The 16,388-nt window shown below is 60.0% G+C and overlaps 2 protein-coding genes across 2 annotated transcripts in view; one reads left to right on the plus strand and one right to left on the minus strand.

The window, feature by feature from the left end:
- The window catches only part of STMN3 (stathmin 3), a 9,561-nt gene extending 3,668 nt beyond the window's left edge, over window positions 1–5,893 (minus strand). The window contains exon 1 of the mRNA XM_077756818.1: window positions 5,648–5,893. Within this exon, the coding sequence (XP_077612944.1) occupies window positions 5,648–5,666 (19 nt within the window). The 5' untranslated portion in view covers window positions 5,667–5,893. The remainder of the gene's footprint in view (window positions 1–5,647) is intronic.
- A 2,166-nt stretch (window positions 5,894–8,059) lies between these two features.
- RTEL1 (regulator of telomere elongation helicase 1) overlaps window positions 8,060–16,388 on the plus strand; it is a 30,749-nt gene continuing 22,420 nt past the window's right edge. The window contains 9 exon segments of the mRNA XM_077756862.1: window positions 8,060–8,138; window positions 8,817–9,066; window positions 10,001–10,196; window positions 10,480–10,573; window positions 11,161–11,242; window positions 11,442–11,502; window positions 14,835–14,910; window positions 15,622–15,706; window positions 16,168–16,233. Of these exon segments, the coding sequence (XP_077612988.1) occupies window positions 8,965–9,066; window positions 10,001–10,196; window positions 10,480–10,573; window positions 11,161–11,242; window positions 11,442–11,502; window positions 14,835–14,910; window positions 15,622–15,706; window positions 16,168–16,233 (762 nt within the window). The 5' untranslated portion in view covers window positions 8,060–8,138; window positions 8,817–8,964.

Consider the following 16,388-nt stretch of genomic DNA (forward strand, 5'->3'; position numbering starts at 1 on the left):
CCCCCCCTCTCCCCCCCCCCCCCCCCCCCCCCCCCCGTTCACCCTGACGGCCCACTGCAGCCACCCCTGGTGAAAGCCTGGCTCTCTCGTGGGGCGCACGCGCTTCCTGTTCTGGGGCCGGAGGGCAGGGCGCTGTCCGTTCAGCACCAACACCTGCCCTCTGGCTTTGCGGCGCCAGTGCCCAACCAGAAGAGGAGGCCCTGAGCTCTGTCAGAAGACAGGGAGGAGCCCACTGTCAGAGTGGACATGACTGGGCTGTTTGTGGTCCATTCACGACAAGCCAGGCCCCAGAGTAGACGTGTCGGTGCAGTGTCTCACTAATGTTTAACTATATTCAAGCCCAAGACTGACACCCTGCTCAACCGAGATGTTACTGGGCCCAAGGGGTGAGGGTGACTGTGCCAGCTCCTCAAGCACAGTCAGGTGGTCTGTGTTCCTTCCACCACTCCAGCCTGTCACAGGGACCAGGAGGCTTAGAGACCCATGCCCCCACCTCCCTGGCTGGGGAAGCGGGACAGGTGTCCAGACAGGGAATGTGGCCTCTGTGAAGGAAAACCTACCTGCAGCGCTCTTCTCAAGGGCACACACGAATTTGGACAGGTTGTTGAGATGGGCATGACACTTCCTGATCAAATTTTGCATGAGACAATGTCTTTAAGTTGAGTTAATGTAAAATTGGGGGAAGTGCTGGTGTTGAAACAGGACACAGGACAGAAATCATCAGACCCTTGTCTGAGGGATTAGCTCACAGTGAGCAGGGTTTTCCCACAACCAGTACAGAGAATGGTGTTATTCGCTCTAAGTGTCCTGATGATCCCGCCTCTTCTGGAGAGAGCCCAGGAGACCTTAAAGGGAGCACAAAGGAATCCTGGGCTGGCAGCAGAGAGAGCCTTTAAGAAGCTTGGAGGGGAAGCAGGGCAAAGACTTCTTGGTAAGAGTGGGCCAGATGGGGACAGGCTTCCAGGGAATTTTGGCCCGGGTTGTCAATTTTATTTTTTCACAGGCAGAATCTATTCTTGCATTACTTGTGCTATGAAAAGTTAATTTTAAAAGGGAGGCAGACGGCACATCACACTACACGTGCTGGGGAGTTAGAGAGCGTGAGACCAGGCAAAGCAGGTCTTTGTAAGCAGCACACCAGGAGGCATTTGGCCATTTGGAAAGACTGCAGAGATCACCAGCCCTCTGCTCAGAGGGAAGGTCAGGAGGGAAGCAAGAGGGCATCTGGGTCACGGGGGCGTGCTTGGGTCCTGGGAGAGGCCAGGAAGGAAGGGGCTCAGTCTCCCCCTGGCACCACCTGCCTCCCTGGCAAGAGACACTACCTCCCCCACCTTCCAGGTAGTCCTGCGCCACATGTGAAGACCTCCAAAATGGTTTACCATACGGGCCAGGAGCTTGGGGCCTCACAGCTGCTCAAGCTCCTCTCTGCCTGGAGCCTGAAGTTTTCCCAGGAGGAGCTGCATATTTATTACAGAGGAGGAACAGTTTCACGGACAAACGGCAGGGGGGGCTGTCTTCCAAGTAAGTGTCACCTCAGCATGAAGGGAGGCTGGCAGCTGTTCAGGCAGCAGGATGCGAGGTTTGGCAGGTGTGAGCACTGCATTGTTAGGATAGAGTGGAGAGGGATGGTGGGGCTGGAGACTGAAGTCAGAGCTCTCTGAGGTCACGGCTCAGCCCAGGGGAGCAGTGTCCAACTGGACAGTGAGGGACTGTGTCCTACAGCTGTAAATAGGGGTGCAGCTCAATGTCTGGTGATCATGGAGATGCCTGGGGTTGGTTTCTACTAGGCTGATGGCCCATGAGGAGCTTCCTTCCCTAAGTAGCCAAGTGGGAAACGGCACCCCCCAGAAGGGAGCTTTGGGAGTGAGGGTTGCTGTGTGGTTTGGCTGCAAGTTGGAGGGGACTGGACAGCAAATGAGGAAATTGGCAAATTTGCAGAGAGTGAGCCAGGAGAAGCCCACACATGGGGCAAAGAGCAGGACTGGACCCAGAGGCTCACAACACAGGAGTGTCACCTGTGTCCTCAGAGCCAGGGGGCGTCAAGGCCATGTCTCACTGCAGGGGGAAGAGGTCGAGGGCCAGACCCATCTAGACACCTCTCCATACACAGAGCTCAGACTAGGAGACCCCTCTGCAGCTTGGAGGCATGCCCTTTCTCCCTCTAACCAGGACCCTTCTCTTCCCCATCACTGACTTCAGGGAGTCATTAAAAACAAATGTCTGCTGTGAACTGGATTGCCTTCATCTCCCCTCTCCTCTTCATTGTATTCAATGTTAAATATGCAAAAATGCACATTGGCCTTTTGGATGCTCAGATCCCAGGTGAGCAAGACTTAGAAGGCACCACATCAGCCTATGGTAGTGTGGTAACAATAATGAGAGCACTCATAAGGTGCACCCATACTCCCAACTGACGCTCCAGGCCAGCCAGCCCAGGCAGATACCCTCGTCAGGCTCATTTCTACTGAGGGAATAAAAAGAGGGGCACCTGGGTGGCTCAGTCAGTTGAGCGTCCAACTTCAGCTCAGGTCATGATCTCACGGTTCGTGGGTTCGAGCCCCGCATCGGGCTCTGTGCTGACAGCTCAGAGCCTGGAGCTGCTTCAGATTCTGTGTCTCCCTCTCTCTGCCCCTCTCCTATTCTTGCTCTGTTTCACTCTGTCTCAATAATAAATAAACATCAAAAATTAGAGAGAGAGAGAGAGAGAGACTCAGAGAAAGCAAGGGGTCCAGCCACAGTCACACAGCAAGCCAGGTTGGGAGCCTGGTCATGAGTCCCAGTCTCTGCCTGTACTTTTCCTGCTTGGAGCCTCATGGTGGTGGTGGTGGATGGTGTCTATCCAGAACTGGGAAGGCAGGGGGCCCACAGATGCCTACTCACCCCTAGAAGGGTCCTGGAGGCTGCTGCTAATTGCTTCTTCACAGATGGAGCTCACTGCCATCCAGGCTGCCCCTCTCACTAGTCAGGGTCATATGCACTGTGCTGGGAGCCCAGCATGGCAGGAACTGCCAGTGGAATTCACCTTTCTCTGGGCAGGAAACTCTGCAAAATGTGGCTGCAACAGTCACACTGCCCAGCACGGACTGGGCACCCACCTCCTGTCAGGCACCACGCTGAGCACTGTTCCTGAAATATCTGTTCTCTCTCAGAACAAGCCCAGGGGAGGTGCTGTCACTATCATCCCCATCCACATGCAGCCCTGAGGGTTTAGGTGGCATGTGCAAGGCCTCCCAGCTCAACAGAGTTGCATAAGAAGATAAATACGAGCAAGAGTCTACAAAAGTGTGCAAAGAGCTGAGCATCTGGGAAGGACATCAAGAGACAGCCGCCTTTCCCCCAAGTGAGTCCCAACCATATAGGCCATCACCAGGCACTCAACTTTTCAGTCCCCAGTGGAAGAGAAAGCTGAGGTCAATTTTGTGGTGACTGTAAGATCATAGCAGACAATGACTCTTCACCATAGTCACCAAGACAAAATGAAGCCCACCAGTGAGCTGGGGCAGACGGGCCACCAAGGCCTGGAAGATCAGTGGCAGCTCCAATCAGAGAGGTTTCTTAACAGAGAAGCCATAGCTGGGATTCATTTAAACTGACTTTGGCCACAATTACTGGAATGCTCACATAGTCACTTCTGGGCCAAGCCACCCTCCTATCAAACTTTTATGAAGGTGAGCACAGGCAGGTACACCTGTGGGCTGTGCTCTGTCCAGGGCTGTGCACCGATGATGAAGCAGGGAAGGCCCAGCCCCATGTGACTTAGGCTGGGGGACACTCTCCAGCTGGCACGCAGCCCATCTATGAGGCAGTGGCTGTGCTGGACAAAACTGATGGTGCTTATGGTTTCCCTTTTCACACCAGTAGTAAGTGGGACACCCAGAAAAGTCCTGGGGCCAAGCAATGGGTCAGCAGGGTCCCTGAGAAGGCATTGCTGGTATCGGGGCTGTGAGGTCAGAGTGTCCGTGCCCAGCTCTGAGAGCCATCAGTGCTGCAGTTTCAACTATTTCCTGTCACCTCCTAATCTATCTGCTTATCTATCGGATGGATGGCAGGAATGAGGTCTACTGAGGGCTTTTATTAAAGGGTTTTTTTTTTTGTTTTTTTTTTTTTACTAAAGGGGGTGAGTGAGAGAAAAGGCTGAGAGCATCAGTGGTTGCTCTTTGTCTCCCACTCAGGCACAGATCTTGAGCAAGGGCCTGAAGTCCCACCTCAGTGTAGGACTGGGGTAACATGCTGGCCATGAGAAGGACAGACCACCCTCGGTTCCTAGAGGGGGTGGGTCTCATTCTGCCCAAAGCTGATTCCAATATCTCTAAGGGTGTCAACCAGAGAGGGCAGGGGGCAGATGAAGTCCAAATGGACAAGACCATCATGGACCAGGTGCAGAAGGGATGTGGTCGGTCACACACGTGTTCCCCTCCTAGACAGGTGCAGAAGTCACCTGGGGCCTGGGGCCAGGAGGCTGGGCAGTGCTGGGCACATGCGAGTGGGTGGGGTTCTGCTAAAGCTTGTGTTCGCTCTGGAGAGAAGGTTAGTTGGATGCCCATCCCCAGGATGGAGTGGAGGGAAGGGAGAGTTGGGAGTGTGCTTCCCGACAGAGTGGGGAAGGGGTGGAGGTGGGGGGGCCGGCTGCCCTGCCGTCCCTTCCACGTGGAGTGCAAAGGCAAAGCTGGTTTTGGGGCGCAGAGCCTTCCTGGGGAAAGCAAGCCCCACGTCCTCATGTCCAGGGTCACCTGCGTCTCTCCCGCGTCCAGCAACTGCCCATTTGTCCACCTCTCCGCCAGAGCTCCTCGCCTGGCAAGCCTCGAGGGAGGAGGGGCGGGCGGAGGGTCGCAGCCTTCGGGGGCTGTGGATCCGCAGCTTGGGAGGCGGGGCGGTGGGGGAGGGAGGGGCAGACCCCTCCTTGCTGGGAGGGCTTGGAAACTGCAGCAGCCCCTCCCCCATGCAAACCCTGCTGCGCAAAGGGCGGTGGCTTTTTTTCGACCGGAGCGGGTGGCACCTTGTCGCAGAGAGCGGTCCCCAAGCCCGCAGCAGCAAGGGGAGGGGGCGGCGGCTCCCCTGTCGCTCCGGCTGGAGTTCTCCTCCCCAGTCCCTCCGCAGCGTCCCTCCAGCCCCCCGGGGCGCTCCGTTGGCGCAGGGAGGGCCCAGGCCTGCCAGCCCTGGGCTAGGGCTCCGCAGACGGTCCCACCCTCCTAGTCCCCACCCTCGAGAAGGCGAGATCCGGCCAGGAGCTGAGGGAGCCGGACGCCTCGGGGGACGCTGTCTGCACCTCTCCCGAGCGCCCACCCAGGGGCACTGGCTGCATCCGGGTCTCCGGAGCCACCCCGCCTCGCATGGCGGACACGGAAGGGGCAGTGGACCTCCGAACCTGATGCCCTCACCCTGGGTGCTCCCTTGGGCGCGGCCCCTGCCCAGCGGCCCACACTGGCCGCATGTTAGCCGCAATTGTTGCCCTTGGGGCACCAGGTCGTCCCAACCCTGAACTCCATATTTTGGGGGTTCGGCCCAGCCGCGCCCCGCGCTCTTGGAGAGCGCAGGGTCTGAGATGTGGAAACAGAGTCCACAACCAGCCCCTCCGTGGGGCGAAGCCAGACAATGGCCTCAGCTCAGACCCGCCGCCCCCGCGGGAAGCCCGCGCCCCGGGCCCTACCGGACATGGTGCTGGCCATGGTGCTGGCGGCGGCGGAGGCTGCGGAGGCCGGGGAGGCGCGGGCGCGGCTGGAGCTGCGGTCGGCGAATGCTGCAGTGCTGGGGAGGGGAGAGAGCGAGGCAGGGCGGGAGGCGGGCGCAGGGAGGGAGGGAGGCCGAGAGGGAGGGAGAGAGGGGGAGAGACAGAGGGACGGAGACAGAGCGAGCGGGAGCGAGCTGGAGCGCCTGGCTGGCTGCGGCAGGGGCTTGCATCCGGCGGAGAGAGAGGAGTGAAGGGAGGGGAGGGTGGGAGGGGAGAGACCTGCCTGGGATGCAGGGTGGAGCATTGCGGCTAGAGCCCCACCCTCCCACTGCTTACCTCTTGGACCCACTGCTGCCTAACTTGGCTTTGTGCAGGGTTGGGGGGGATGGTGGAGATGGGCGTGGCAGGAGGGGACAGACCCCTCTTCACGGGAGCCGAGGATGTACCTTCTGTGTGCCCAGGGCTGTGCTGAGGGGAAAGTTTGTCATACACAGTGGGGGTGGGGATTGGTCCAGAAGGCCTCCAAGGAGCATCCCAGAGGATTAGCTGATTCTGAGGCAGAAAAGAGGGTAAATGGGGATGGTGAGGCCTAGAAAAAGAGCTTTGCAGGCCTAGAACAGAAGATGAGTTTCAACCCCAGCTCTGACGCCCATTTGCTGGGTGTCTGGGGACAAGTTTCTGACTTCCCTGTGCCTCCGTTTCTCAAGTGTAATATAAAACAATAATGGCAATCTCCAGATGATGGAGGAGAAGAAGATACACCCTTGGTGATTATGTGGGGGTCATGCCTCCTCTCCTTCTCCGGGCTTAGTGTTCTGGTTGATACCCAAAGGGAGAGCCTGGCAGAGATGGTGGGTCCTTTCCTGAAGTGACCATCTCGCCTCACTTTGGGGGCTGGGAAGTCAGACAGATGGTGTGTCATTCCCATTTTAGGGACAGAGCCACCGAGGTCTAGAGAAGTACTTGTTCCACAAGCAGCTAAGTCCTAGAGCCAGGAAGAAAACTGTGGGAGATCTCAGGAGCCTGCACAGAGGTGGGGCAGGCTCAGAAAGGGGACAGGCAGGGACAAACCTAAGGGTCAGAGTCAGCCTGGAGCAGGCCCGGCATGTATACGTAGTGAGTGTGTGGCTGGTTAGATCTGTCCTGTGTTCCACATAGCGTCTGACCTGCAAGAGCAGGCTCTTAACTCAAATTTGTTGACTTGGTCAAGAGCTCTGTGCCTGCTGCGTGGGGCCGGCTATGGCCACCCTTCAGCCTTGGTGTCCATTCCCTCTCATCTTTCATGGTTAGGTTCAGTACGTGGCATTTATAAGTTATAATTTGTAGGAGGCCTGGCAGTCCCCATGTGTGGTGTGTGACCAGGCAGCTCACGTATCAGCTCAGGGTCTCAGGGTCCTCAGCTCCAGTGCTGCCCAGGGGGCTTGAGTCTCTGGGCCCTGCCCTACCTTCCTTGGGCTTCTGGGAGCACCAGCATCTCTGCTTTTAGAAGATGGGGGTGGGGGTGGGCCTGAAGAGCAGGACTCGTGGCTCTGAGATTTGCTAGCTGCTGGCTTTGGGTAATCTACTAACCACCTACCCTGTTCTTTGTGAAGCGTGGATAATCAAAGAACTTATCTCGGAGGCCATTAGGAAGACAAACATGTCAGTGCTGGCGTGGGTGGTAGTGAAATCTGTTCCAGTGAGCACTCAGCAAGTGTGTGGCCAGGCCTCCTCATCTTCTCCAAGCTCTCGGCTGAGAGTCTGAGACAAACACTGCACACCCCTCAGGTGGAAAAGGTGAGTGGGGGGAATGCCAGTGCGCCCTGTGCTTCCCTAACCCCGATCTCTCACACATCTGGGCATTAAACAGAGCCCATGAGAAGCTCTGAGGTCAGTGCTGCCAGCTGGCTGCTGCCTCTTTGGGCGGGCTGCAGTCGCCTAAAGCACCTACACCCTCCAGAGCTGTGCAGGCCCCTGGGCCCCAGTGCTGACTGCCAGCACTCCTCTGGGGAGTCAGAGGGCCCCCCCCGACCAGTGGGGGACATTGGCTAGAAAGGCAGCTGAGGCTCTCAAGGCCAGACAGAGCAGCCCTTGGGGAGTAAAGTGGAGAGGGGATCACAGCAAACCAATCCGAAGGCTTGTGCCACTGTCCGGACAACCCAGGGGGCTTGGCCCAGGAGGGGTGGTGGAATGCAGGCTCTGGCGGGAATGGCATCGAGGGAGGAGACGACCGGAACCCTAGATTTCTGCCTCCGGGCGACGGAGGTGCCGGTCCCCAGGCTCAGGGGCTACGGCAGGGGTAGGGTGGGGCCTGGAACCAAGCGCGCGGAACCCTCCGCTGCGGAACCGTTTCCGCGGGGAGCTACGCACAGCGGACCGGAATTGGGGACGGAAGTGCGCGCGTTCAGTGACGCTTGCGCGACGCAGCCCGCCAAGTCCGAACCGGCTGGCGGTGGAGGAGACGCGGTGGCGGTGCCTCGGCGGAACTGGGGTAAATTCCTGGAGACCCCGGGTCGTGCAAGGCTCCCCGCGGACACAGGTTAGGCCGTGAGTCGCACGGACCCTGGAACGGGTCCTTCTACGCGAGCGGCGTCTCCCGAAACTGCAGCTCCCGACAGGCTCCGCGCCGCCTCGGGCCCGCGCGTTCGCCCTTCTGCCGCTCGGCCTTTTGGGGCCGGTAGTTTTGCGGCGCTCCTGGCCTGCGTCCCGCACGGTGCGGAGCCGGTTCCCGGGCGGTGCTTCCCCTGCGACCGGGCCCCTCGGGGAGTGCCGTCATTCCGTGTTTACGCGAATTGTGCGTTAGCTCCAGTGTCCAGGCGAGACTGGGACCGGACGTTGAGGCCAGCCCAAGCCAGGGGCCTGGCCTCCCCAGCTCCGGTGACACTAAGTGGATTACTGCAGGCGGAGCACGTGGGACTGTGCCCGGCTCCGGCTCTCGATATTTCCATGGGTCTGGTCGACTCTCCCTGGGCAGGGCGGAGGCGCTGGCGTCGGGAGAAGGAGGCAGGGCTGACGTGTGGGTTCCTCATCTCCCCAAGCTCCTTCAGATAGGACATCACAGGCTTGCCTTCCACCTGGCAGGAGGGAGGGCCTGCTCGGTCTGTGAAGTGGCCTGGCACTCCGGAAGGGCCTGCTACAAGCAGTCTTGTCATCCGTCTCTGTGCCGTAGGGCTTCCTGCTGAGAACAGGGTCGCGTCCTAGAGCTGCCAGCTGGCATCACTTCCCTGCAGTGGCCACGATCCTGAGATGTTCGGAGGGGTTTTGTCCCACAGCCTGCATATCAGCCAACCTGTGTGCCTTCCTGGGAACAGGCCAGCATGCCCAAGATAGCCCTGAATGGCGTGACGGTGGACTTCCCCTTCCAGCCGTACCCATGCCAGGAGGAGTACATGAGCAGGGTCCTGGAATGTCTGCAGAAGGTACAGCCGCAGACAGAGGGCTTTGTGCCCTGGGAGTGGGTCCACCTTCCTTTTCACTCCCGCTGGGCCCTACTGGGGACGAGGTCTCCCTCTGGATGCAGGACTCAGTCATAAATGAGGCTGGCGTTCTAGGAGAGATGACAGAGAAAAAGACAGTTCTCGCTCCAATGGAGGGTCATGAGGTCATAGGCTTGGGAGCACCTTGAGGCCGTTTGAGGAAGTGGCGTTTGAGCCGAGGCCAGTTTGGAAGAACAGCCGGCCGTCTGAGGATCTGGAGGAAGTATTTCCACGTGGAGGGGTAGTCAGTGCCCAGCCCTAATTTTGGAAGGTCTCCAAACCCCAGGGGTGTGCAGGAAGGCGGGAGGCTTGCAGGCTGCTTTCTGCTGGCTCTCGTAGCGTGCTCTCTGCCCCCTCCCGAAGCCCCCAGCCCCTGAGGGGCTCTGGCTGCTGTCTGGGGCACAGACTCCTGCGGTGAGGAGCCTGGCGCCCATTCCCGGGAGCGAGGGACACAGCTTGCTGATGTGCCTTTGAGTCTTCCCAGGTTTGCTGCTCAGGCGCCCGTCTGAGGTACCTGTGGGCCTATGTAGGTCGTCAGGTTCCCTTTACACATGTGAATGCCCTCATCCCAAGTCCCAGAACAGTCTTCTGTCTTGAAACTTGGCGCCTAATTAGTCGTTTCACTATATTATGCTGACAAATACTTTGGGTAACGCTTTGCAAATTGTTTGCCAACGAGGGCTGAATTGACCTGGTGGCTTTTGGCTTTTGGTTTGAGAGCAGAAGCATTGCCCATTTGTCCACTGTTCTCAGGCCTTCTGCCACCTGCTGGGTGGCTCTGTCTGAACGGAACTGGCCCAGACCAGTCTCAGGTGGGCTGTGTGGTCTGTAGTGCCTCTCCCTGCTTCCCTGTGACCTTGTTCCTGACCGTGTTCAGAAAGTGAATGGCATCCTGGAGAGCCCCACGGGCACGGGGAAGACACTGTGCCTCCTCTGCACCACGTTGGCCTGGCGGGAGCACCTCCGCGACACCATCTCCGCCCGCAAGATCGCCGAGAGGGGACACGGGGAGCTTTTTGTCAATCACACCTTGTCATCCTGGGGAGATGCCACTTCCGATGGAGACAGCACTGGTGAGGCTCCTTTCGGCCCCTCTGGGCTCCACAGAGAAGCGCAGGGGTGGAGTGGGCTGGCGAGGCTCGGGTGTAGAGCTGAACAAGGAATATCGTGGCTGCTCCGGCCGGGAGCCTAAGGTCAGAGCCACGTGGTCAGACTAGAGCACTGTGGACATCCACTTAGCTCACTCCCGTGGCCAGGTACTCAGGGCCAAGTTAGCCGGGTGCCCTTGGGTGAACATCACACGAGAACACTGTCTCATGAAACTTTGACCTGTCCTGCTTCCTTGTGCCTGGGCAGCTTGCTACTCGGACATCCCAAAGATCATTTATGCGTCCAGGACCCACTCACAGCTCACTCAGGTCATCGGCGAGCTTCGGAACACCTCCTACCGGTAGGGTCAGGGGGCATTCACCCCTGCCTCCAAGAAATGGGGGAGGGGTTGGCCTTGGCCAGGTGGTTTATAGTGGTGTTCCGTACCCACCCGGAGGGTACCATCTGCTCCATGTACGGGGCTGCGGCGAGGGCCAGGCTGCTCCTGCTGCCCACTGATTATAAGAAAGCAACCAGCTTAGCAGCAGCCCAAGGTCCTAGGAAGCAGTGTGGTGTCAGCCATGGGTGTGTCACCGTGGCGGGCACGGGAAGAGAGGAGGCTCTGCCTCATATTGGAGCCCCACAGAGCGATGGAGGTCCTGGTGTCCTGCCCCAGCCTCCGTGGGGGGAGCATGGAGTTGGTGGGGGTCTCCTCTGCTCTGCCCCGAGTCCCTTCCCTTGTCTTCTTACTCACTCTGGGCGATGCAGCAGAGAGGGTGCCCCCCAAGCCTGAGGCCTCTTTCTGCCCCAGCCACTCCTTCTGGCTCCCTGGGTGCACGGTGAGGCCTGTCTCCCGCTGTGCCCCCACGGCACGTGCTCTTGCTGCTGGATGGCACTGGGGGCTGGTGCCCTCTAGTTCTTGGACCCCATGGCTCTCTCTTCTGTCAGGCCCAGGGTGTGTGTGCTGGGTTCCCGGGAGCAGCTGTGTATCCACCCTGAGGTGAAGAAGCAGGAGAGTAACCACATGCAGGTGGGCTCCTGGGGTGGCACTTTCCCGTGGCTGTGCCCCTGCGGGATGGCCTGGTGACGCCCTGGCGGGGGCAGGGCTGGAACAGGACTCGGTCTCCATATGCGGGGCAGCACGCTTGGCAGGGTGCCCCCTGGCTGGCCCGGCGCGCTGTCCTTTCTTTGCCGTTGTGCCAGCTGGGCCTGCTTCCTTTTCCTCCCAGATTCACTTGTGCCGGAAGAAGGTGGCCAGTCGGTCTTGTCATTTCTACAACAATGTAGAAGGTAAGAGGGGGGTTGTGAAAGCCACTCCTGCTGGTCGCTCGGTGTACAGCCAGGTGGGCATGGAGGGTGTGCAGCCTCTTAGGCCCCTGGGCCTGCTGGCTCTCCCCTTTGGGCTCCAGAGTGACCACGGATTCAACTAGGCGAGGTGGTCCAGGGCACTGTCTCCTGGCTGTGGACCTGCATTGGGTTGTGTGTAGAAGGGCTCAGACTCGGGGGCAGGAGAGGCTGCCATCCCAGGGGGGGCCTCCTGGCGAGGCTGGCAATGCTGGTGTCTGGGAACTAGGATTTCAGGGGTTCACCATTCCCTGATACGGGCTCTCTGGACCTAAACTCTGCGGACAATGTGGTTTATGCTGAGCAGAGTCTGGAATTGGGGTGCTCTCCAGCCAGGGCTGCCTGCGTGACCACTCCCTCAGCAAAAGCCCTGGGCACTGGGCTTCTGGCGAGCCTCCCAGTAGACAGCATTTCATATGTAGTCTCGGCTCGTTCTGGGGGGTTAGCCCGGGGAGGGTGTTCTGGAAGCTTCTGGAGTCTCCCAGACTCCTCTACCCACTATTCCTTCTGCTCATTTTGGCATGTGTCCTTTGGGTGTGGCCGGGGAGTGCTCCGTCCTCCGGTGCTGTGGGGAGGGCAACCTCTCCCAGAGGTGGCTGAAGCGACCAGCACAGGCTCATGACAACAGCTGGCTCTAGTGTGGCTTGATGCGTGTGGCCGTGGGTGCCCACGGCCTTGACACGTACTACTTCCTCTCCTTGGGCCCAGAGTGGAGGGCTGGCAGTGGTGCCCTTGCCTCCAAATCTCCTGATTTTTGCTTTTCCCATCGTGTGGCCGCGCCTTGCACCTGTCAGGGACTTCTGGAGCCCGAAGCGGTGGTGGAGGGGCTTCTCTGGGGTATGGCCTTTACAGTTTCCTGTCTGCAGCTAGGGCTCTGTGCTTGTGGGGGTGGGGTGGGGTCCCTGTTTCTCGCCTCTGGGTTGGGACTCAGATCCTAGCACAGAGGCGACATGGGCCCGAGAGCACTCACAAGATATCAGTGCTGCTTTGGAGCCCCCAGTGTGCCGGGGCAGGCTTGCACCTGGGGGCGTGAGCCGGGGGTTCCCCAGCTCCCAGGAATTGCCATCCCCACGCCCTGTTCCCAGAGCTTACTCCGTGCCACCTTCTTGTTTGCTGTGTTGTTCAGTCTGGTGGCACCGAGGACCCTTGGAACAGCAGTGAAGGGTTCGTGGGAAGCACTGAGCTCCAGCCTGGCCCACAGGGGCCCAGACGAGGGCAGCTGCCGGCCACGTGGCCTGGTGTTGGCTCGGACGCTGGCTGGGAGACTGCTGACCCGCGTGCTCTGGTTCCTGTGCGTGTGTTAGGGCCCTGGGTGCCGGGGTCGCTTTGCGGCCTTATTTCCCCGTTACCTTGCTCACCTCTAGCCCACAGCCCCCCCCTCCGGCCCTGCTTCCTCGCGGGCTCTGCGGACGTGCCCCTGGTGGTCAAGGGGTCCTCTCGTTTTTGTCCTATTGCGGCTGCCCTGTCTCCCCTGCCCACATCCAGGGGAAAAGGGGTGGCACGCAGGTCCCCTGTTCGTGTGTCACAGCCTTTAACAGCATCTGGTGGAACTGCCCCAGCCGCCTTTCTACAGCCGTTTGTGGGTCAGCTCTCCACTCTCCAGCCCTCCCTGCATTTCTCGTCACCTGTGCTGTCCTCACCTGTGCTGTCCCTGCCTGTGCTTCTCCTCTGCGCCGTCCCCACTGCACTGTCTTCACTGCGCCGTCCCCGCCGCGCCGCCCCCGCTGCGCCGTCCCCCCTGCGCTATTCTCCCCTGCACACCCCTCACCTGCGATGCCCCGCCCGCAGCACCCTCACCTTATGTGGTGGGTGCCAGAGCAGAGCGGGACCAGCAGGGCCGGGGACAGTGGGAGCCGAGGGACACTCTTAGCCCACCGAGGAGGGGATGCTGGAGCTGGTGTGTGCTTGTCCCCTCGCTGCAGACTGCCCCCTGCTCTCCCCAGCCCTGCATGGCGGGGTGGGGGTGCCGTCCGAGCTGCCCTCCTGGCTCCAGGCTCCATCTGTCTTCACCTGACCCCCAGCCTCATTTTGCTCTGGTTCTCGCCGCGTGTCCTGTCGGAGCCCCGTGTCTCCGCCTCCTGTGCCCCCTGCCGTGGGCAGCCCTGGAAGCTGCCCAGCCCGGGGGAGAGCGCGCAGGGGCTGCGCGAGGGCCTGAAGGGAGGAGAGGCACGTGTAGGAGGAAGAAGAGCGGGGCAGAGCCGGAGTCTTGCCTGGGCTGCATCTGGGGGGACAAAGGGCCCTGCTGACCACCTGCAGCATCTGCGTGCTGGGGTCCATCCTGGCTGGGGGCCCCCTCCCCCAGGAAGGTGTCTGAGCTCCGGGCCGGCCTGCCACAGAGCCTGTGATTGGCTGCTCTGTTGCTATGGCGGTGCTCAGCTCCCAGCTTCTCTCCCTGCTGTCCTCGGAGGCATTTTGGGGTCGGGTCACTGTGTTCTGGCTTTTGCATTGAAGGACTGGCTCTGGAAGCTGCCACAGTGAGGCTGGGGGCCAGGAGCCTGTTTCCAAAGGAGGTTGCTGGGGCCTTGGGGAGTTTTTTAGAGGAGAGCACTGGTCCCGCCAGCCTGGGCATGGGCTCCCGAGTGGCTGGGTTAAGGCACCTTCCCAGAGGGTTCCAGAGCCCCGGTCGGGGGTGTGCTGCGTCTCTTCTGGAGCAGCTTTCTGCCCTGGGCCAGCTGGACAGCCCGCAGGGAGTGGTGCTTATGGGCTGCTATCCCGAGGAAGGGGCCCTGGGTCTGTCAGGCGTCAGGTGGGCTCTGCCTCAGGTCCCCCCAGCTCTCCTGTCTGTCTTGCCTCTGCTTTGTGCTCCCTGCACTGTTGACATTTGCGGGGAGTGAGGTGAGAAAGCAGCTTGGTGCCAGACTGAAGCCTAGTAGTAAGACAGATGCTCCCGGGGCACGGCCTCGACAGCATCTGGGATGGCAGTGGCCCGCTGAGGGACTGTGCACCCCCTCCAGCCCTGTAACCCTCAAGTTCCCAGGGGTCCCCTCTCCTATTTGTCAGTCTCAGGCCAGCAGCACCTTTTGAGGTACAGGGCAGAGCTCCCTAAGGATCGCTTCAGGTCTCAGGTCCTTTCAAGGTGGCCCTCAGACTCACGGGGCAGGAATTCTCTCTGGTGAGTCCCCAGGGGGGTGCGTGCCCCTGCCCTGCCCTGAGGGAACGTCTTGGGGTAGCTGCACCCGCTGCTCGCTGTGTGGGAGCCCTGCTTTTCAGGGAGCCCCTCTGGGGTCTGTGGGCCTCAGGGCCTGAGGACACGTCTTTACTCCTTCCTGTTTCCTCAGAAAAGAGCCTGGAGCAAGAGCTGACTACATCCATCCTGGACATTGAGGACCTGGTCAGAAGTGGGAACAAGCACAGGTAAGGCTCCTCCCAGCCAGGCAGCGGCTGCAGTGTCCTTACGGCGCGGGGCCTGGCGGGGCCACAACCAGCCGCCATAAAGCTAACAGTGGCTTCGTGTGAAAAACGGAAGCTGTTCTGAGGAATACAGGTGGGGAAAGCGTCACTGCCTCCAAGGGGACCGCCATGCCACTGGGCAGCCCTGGCCTCCCGGAGGAAGCACCGTGGCTTCCGGCAGCCGGTGGCATCGGACCTGCCCTTTCCACGTGGCTGGTTTCCACAGAACATGCTTTCTGACGTCTGTGCCAGCCTCTGGCTTCAGAGCTTCGAGCTGACTTCGAGCTAAGTCAGGGTTGAATATTTTCTTTCTGATTGCCTCACCTCTGTACCTAAGAGTAGGGTTGGGGTTGTTTATGTAGAATTTTTTTCTTTTATCTTAGATTTTTTTAAATGCAGATTCATTTATTTTTGAGAGAGCGTGAGTGGGGGAGGGGCAGAGAAAGAGAGAGACATAGAGTCAGAAGCAGCTCCAGGCGCTGAGCTGTCTGCACAGAGCCTGACGTGGGGCTCGAACTCATGAGCTGCGAGATCATGACCTGAGCTGAAGTCAGACACCCAACCGACTGAGTCACCCAGGCAGCCCTGTTCATGTAGAACTTAAATCGGTAATTCCTTCCCACGGTCAAAGACTCGTGGCATGAGCCGTGGTGCAGCGAGCCCCCACCCCCGCAGGCTGTGCCCCTACTACCTGTCTCGGAACCTGAAGCAGCAGGCTGACATCATCTTCACGCCGTACAACTACCTGCTGGACGCCAAGGTGAGGTGTCTGCTCGCGTAGCTGCCGAGCGCTGGCGTGGGCCGGTGTCCCTAGCTTCGCGGGGGCCGGCGGGGCCTTTGCTGGTTCGGTTTCTGAGATCAGACCCTTGCTCAGAGCAGCAGGCTGTGTGGCGACTGCTCCGCGGGGCTCACTCACATCTGTCCAATTCCAACCGCACACTTAAAATGGGCACTTTATCGTCTGAAAACTCAACAAATTCTAGTGCGAGCCCACACCCAGGCCGCCCCGCCCTGCCCCGGGGGAGCGCCTCTCCATTCCGTGGCTGCAGGGGGGCCATGGGGTGGGGTCGCTCCTGCTCCCTCCTGCCGTGTGTGTCACCAGAAGGGACACCTGAAGGCCAGCTCCGTGGTGGGTGGGTGGAACGAGAGGGGCTTCCCTGCGCCTCCCCCAGCCTGNCCCTGCCCCTCGGCTCCAGCCCTGAGTCCTTCCCCTCGCTGCAGAGCCGCCGGGCACACAGCATTGATCTGAAGGGGACAGTTGTGATTTTTGACGAAGCTCACAATGTGGTGAGTGCGTGGGTGGCCTTTCTGCCACACCTCTCCTTGCCGCCTTCCCGCGGGGAGCAGTGCAGACCTTTGTGTCCAAGCCCTGGGCGAAGCAAGCTGGCCAGCCCTGGGGCCCCTTCCCACTCAGAGCCCCCCAGGGCCCCCCCCCCCCCCCC

This window comes from Crocuta crocuta, unplaced genomic scaffold (assembly GCF_008692635.1).
Source record: "Crocuta crocuta isolate KB4526 unplaced genomic scaffold, BGI_CrCroc_1.0 scaffold613, whole genome shotgun sequence".
In the NCBI taxonomy this organism is placed as follows: Eukaryota; Metazoa; Chordata; class Mammalia; order Carnivora; family Hyaenidae; genus Crocuta; species Crocuta crocuta.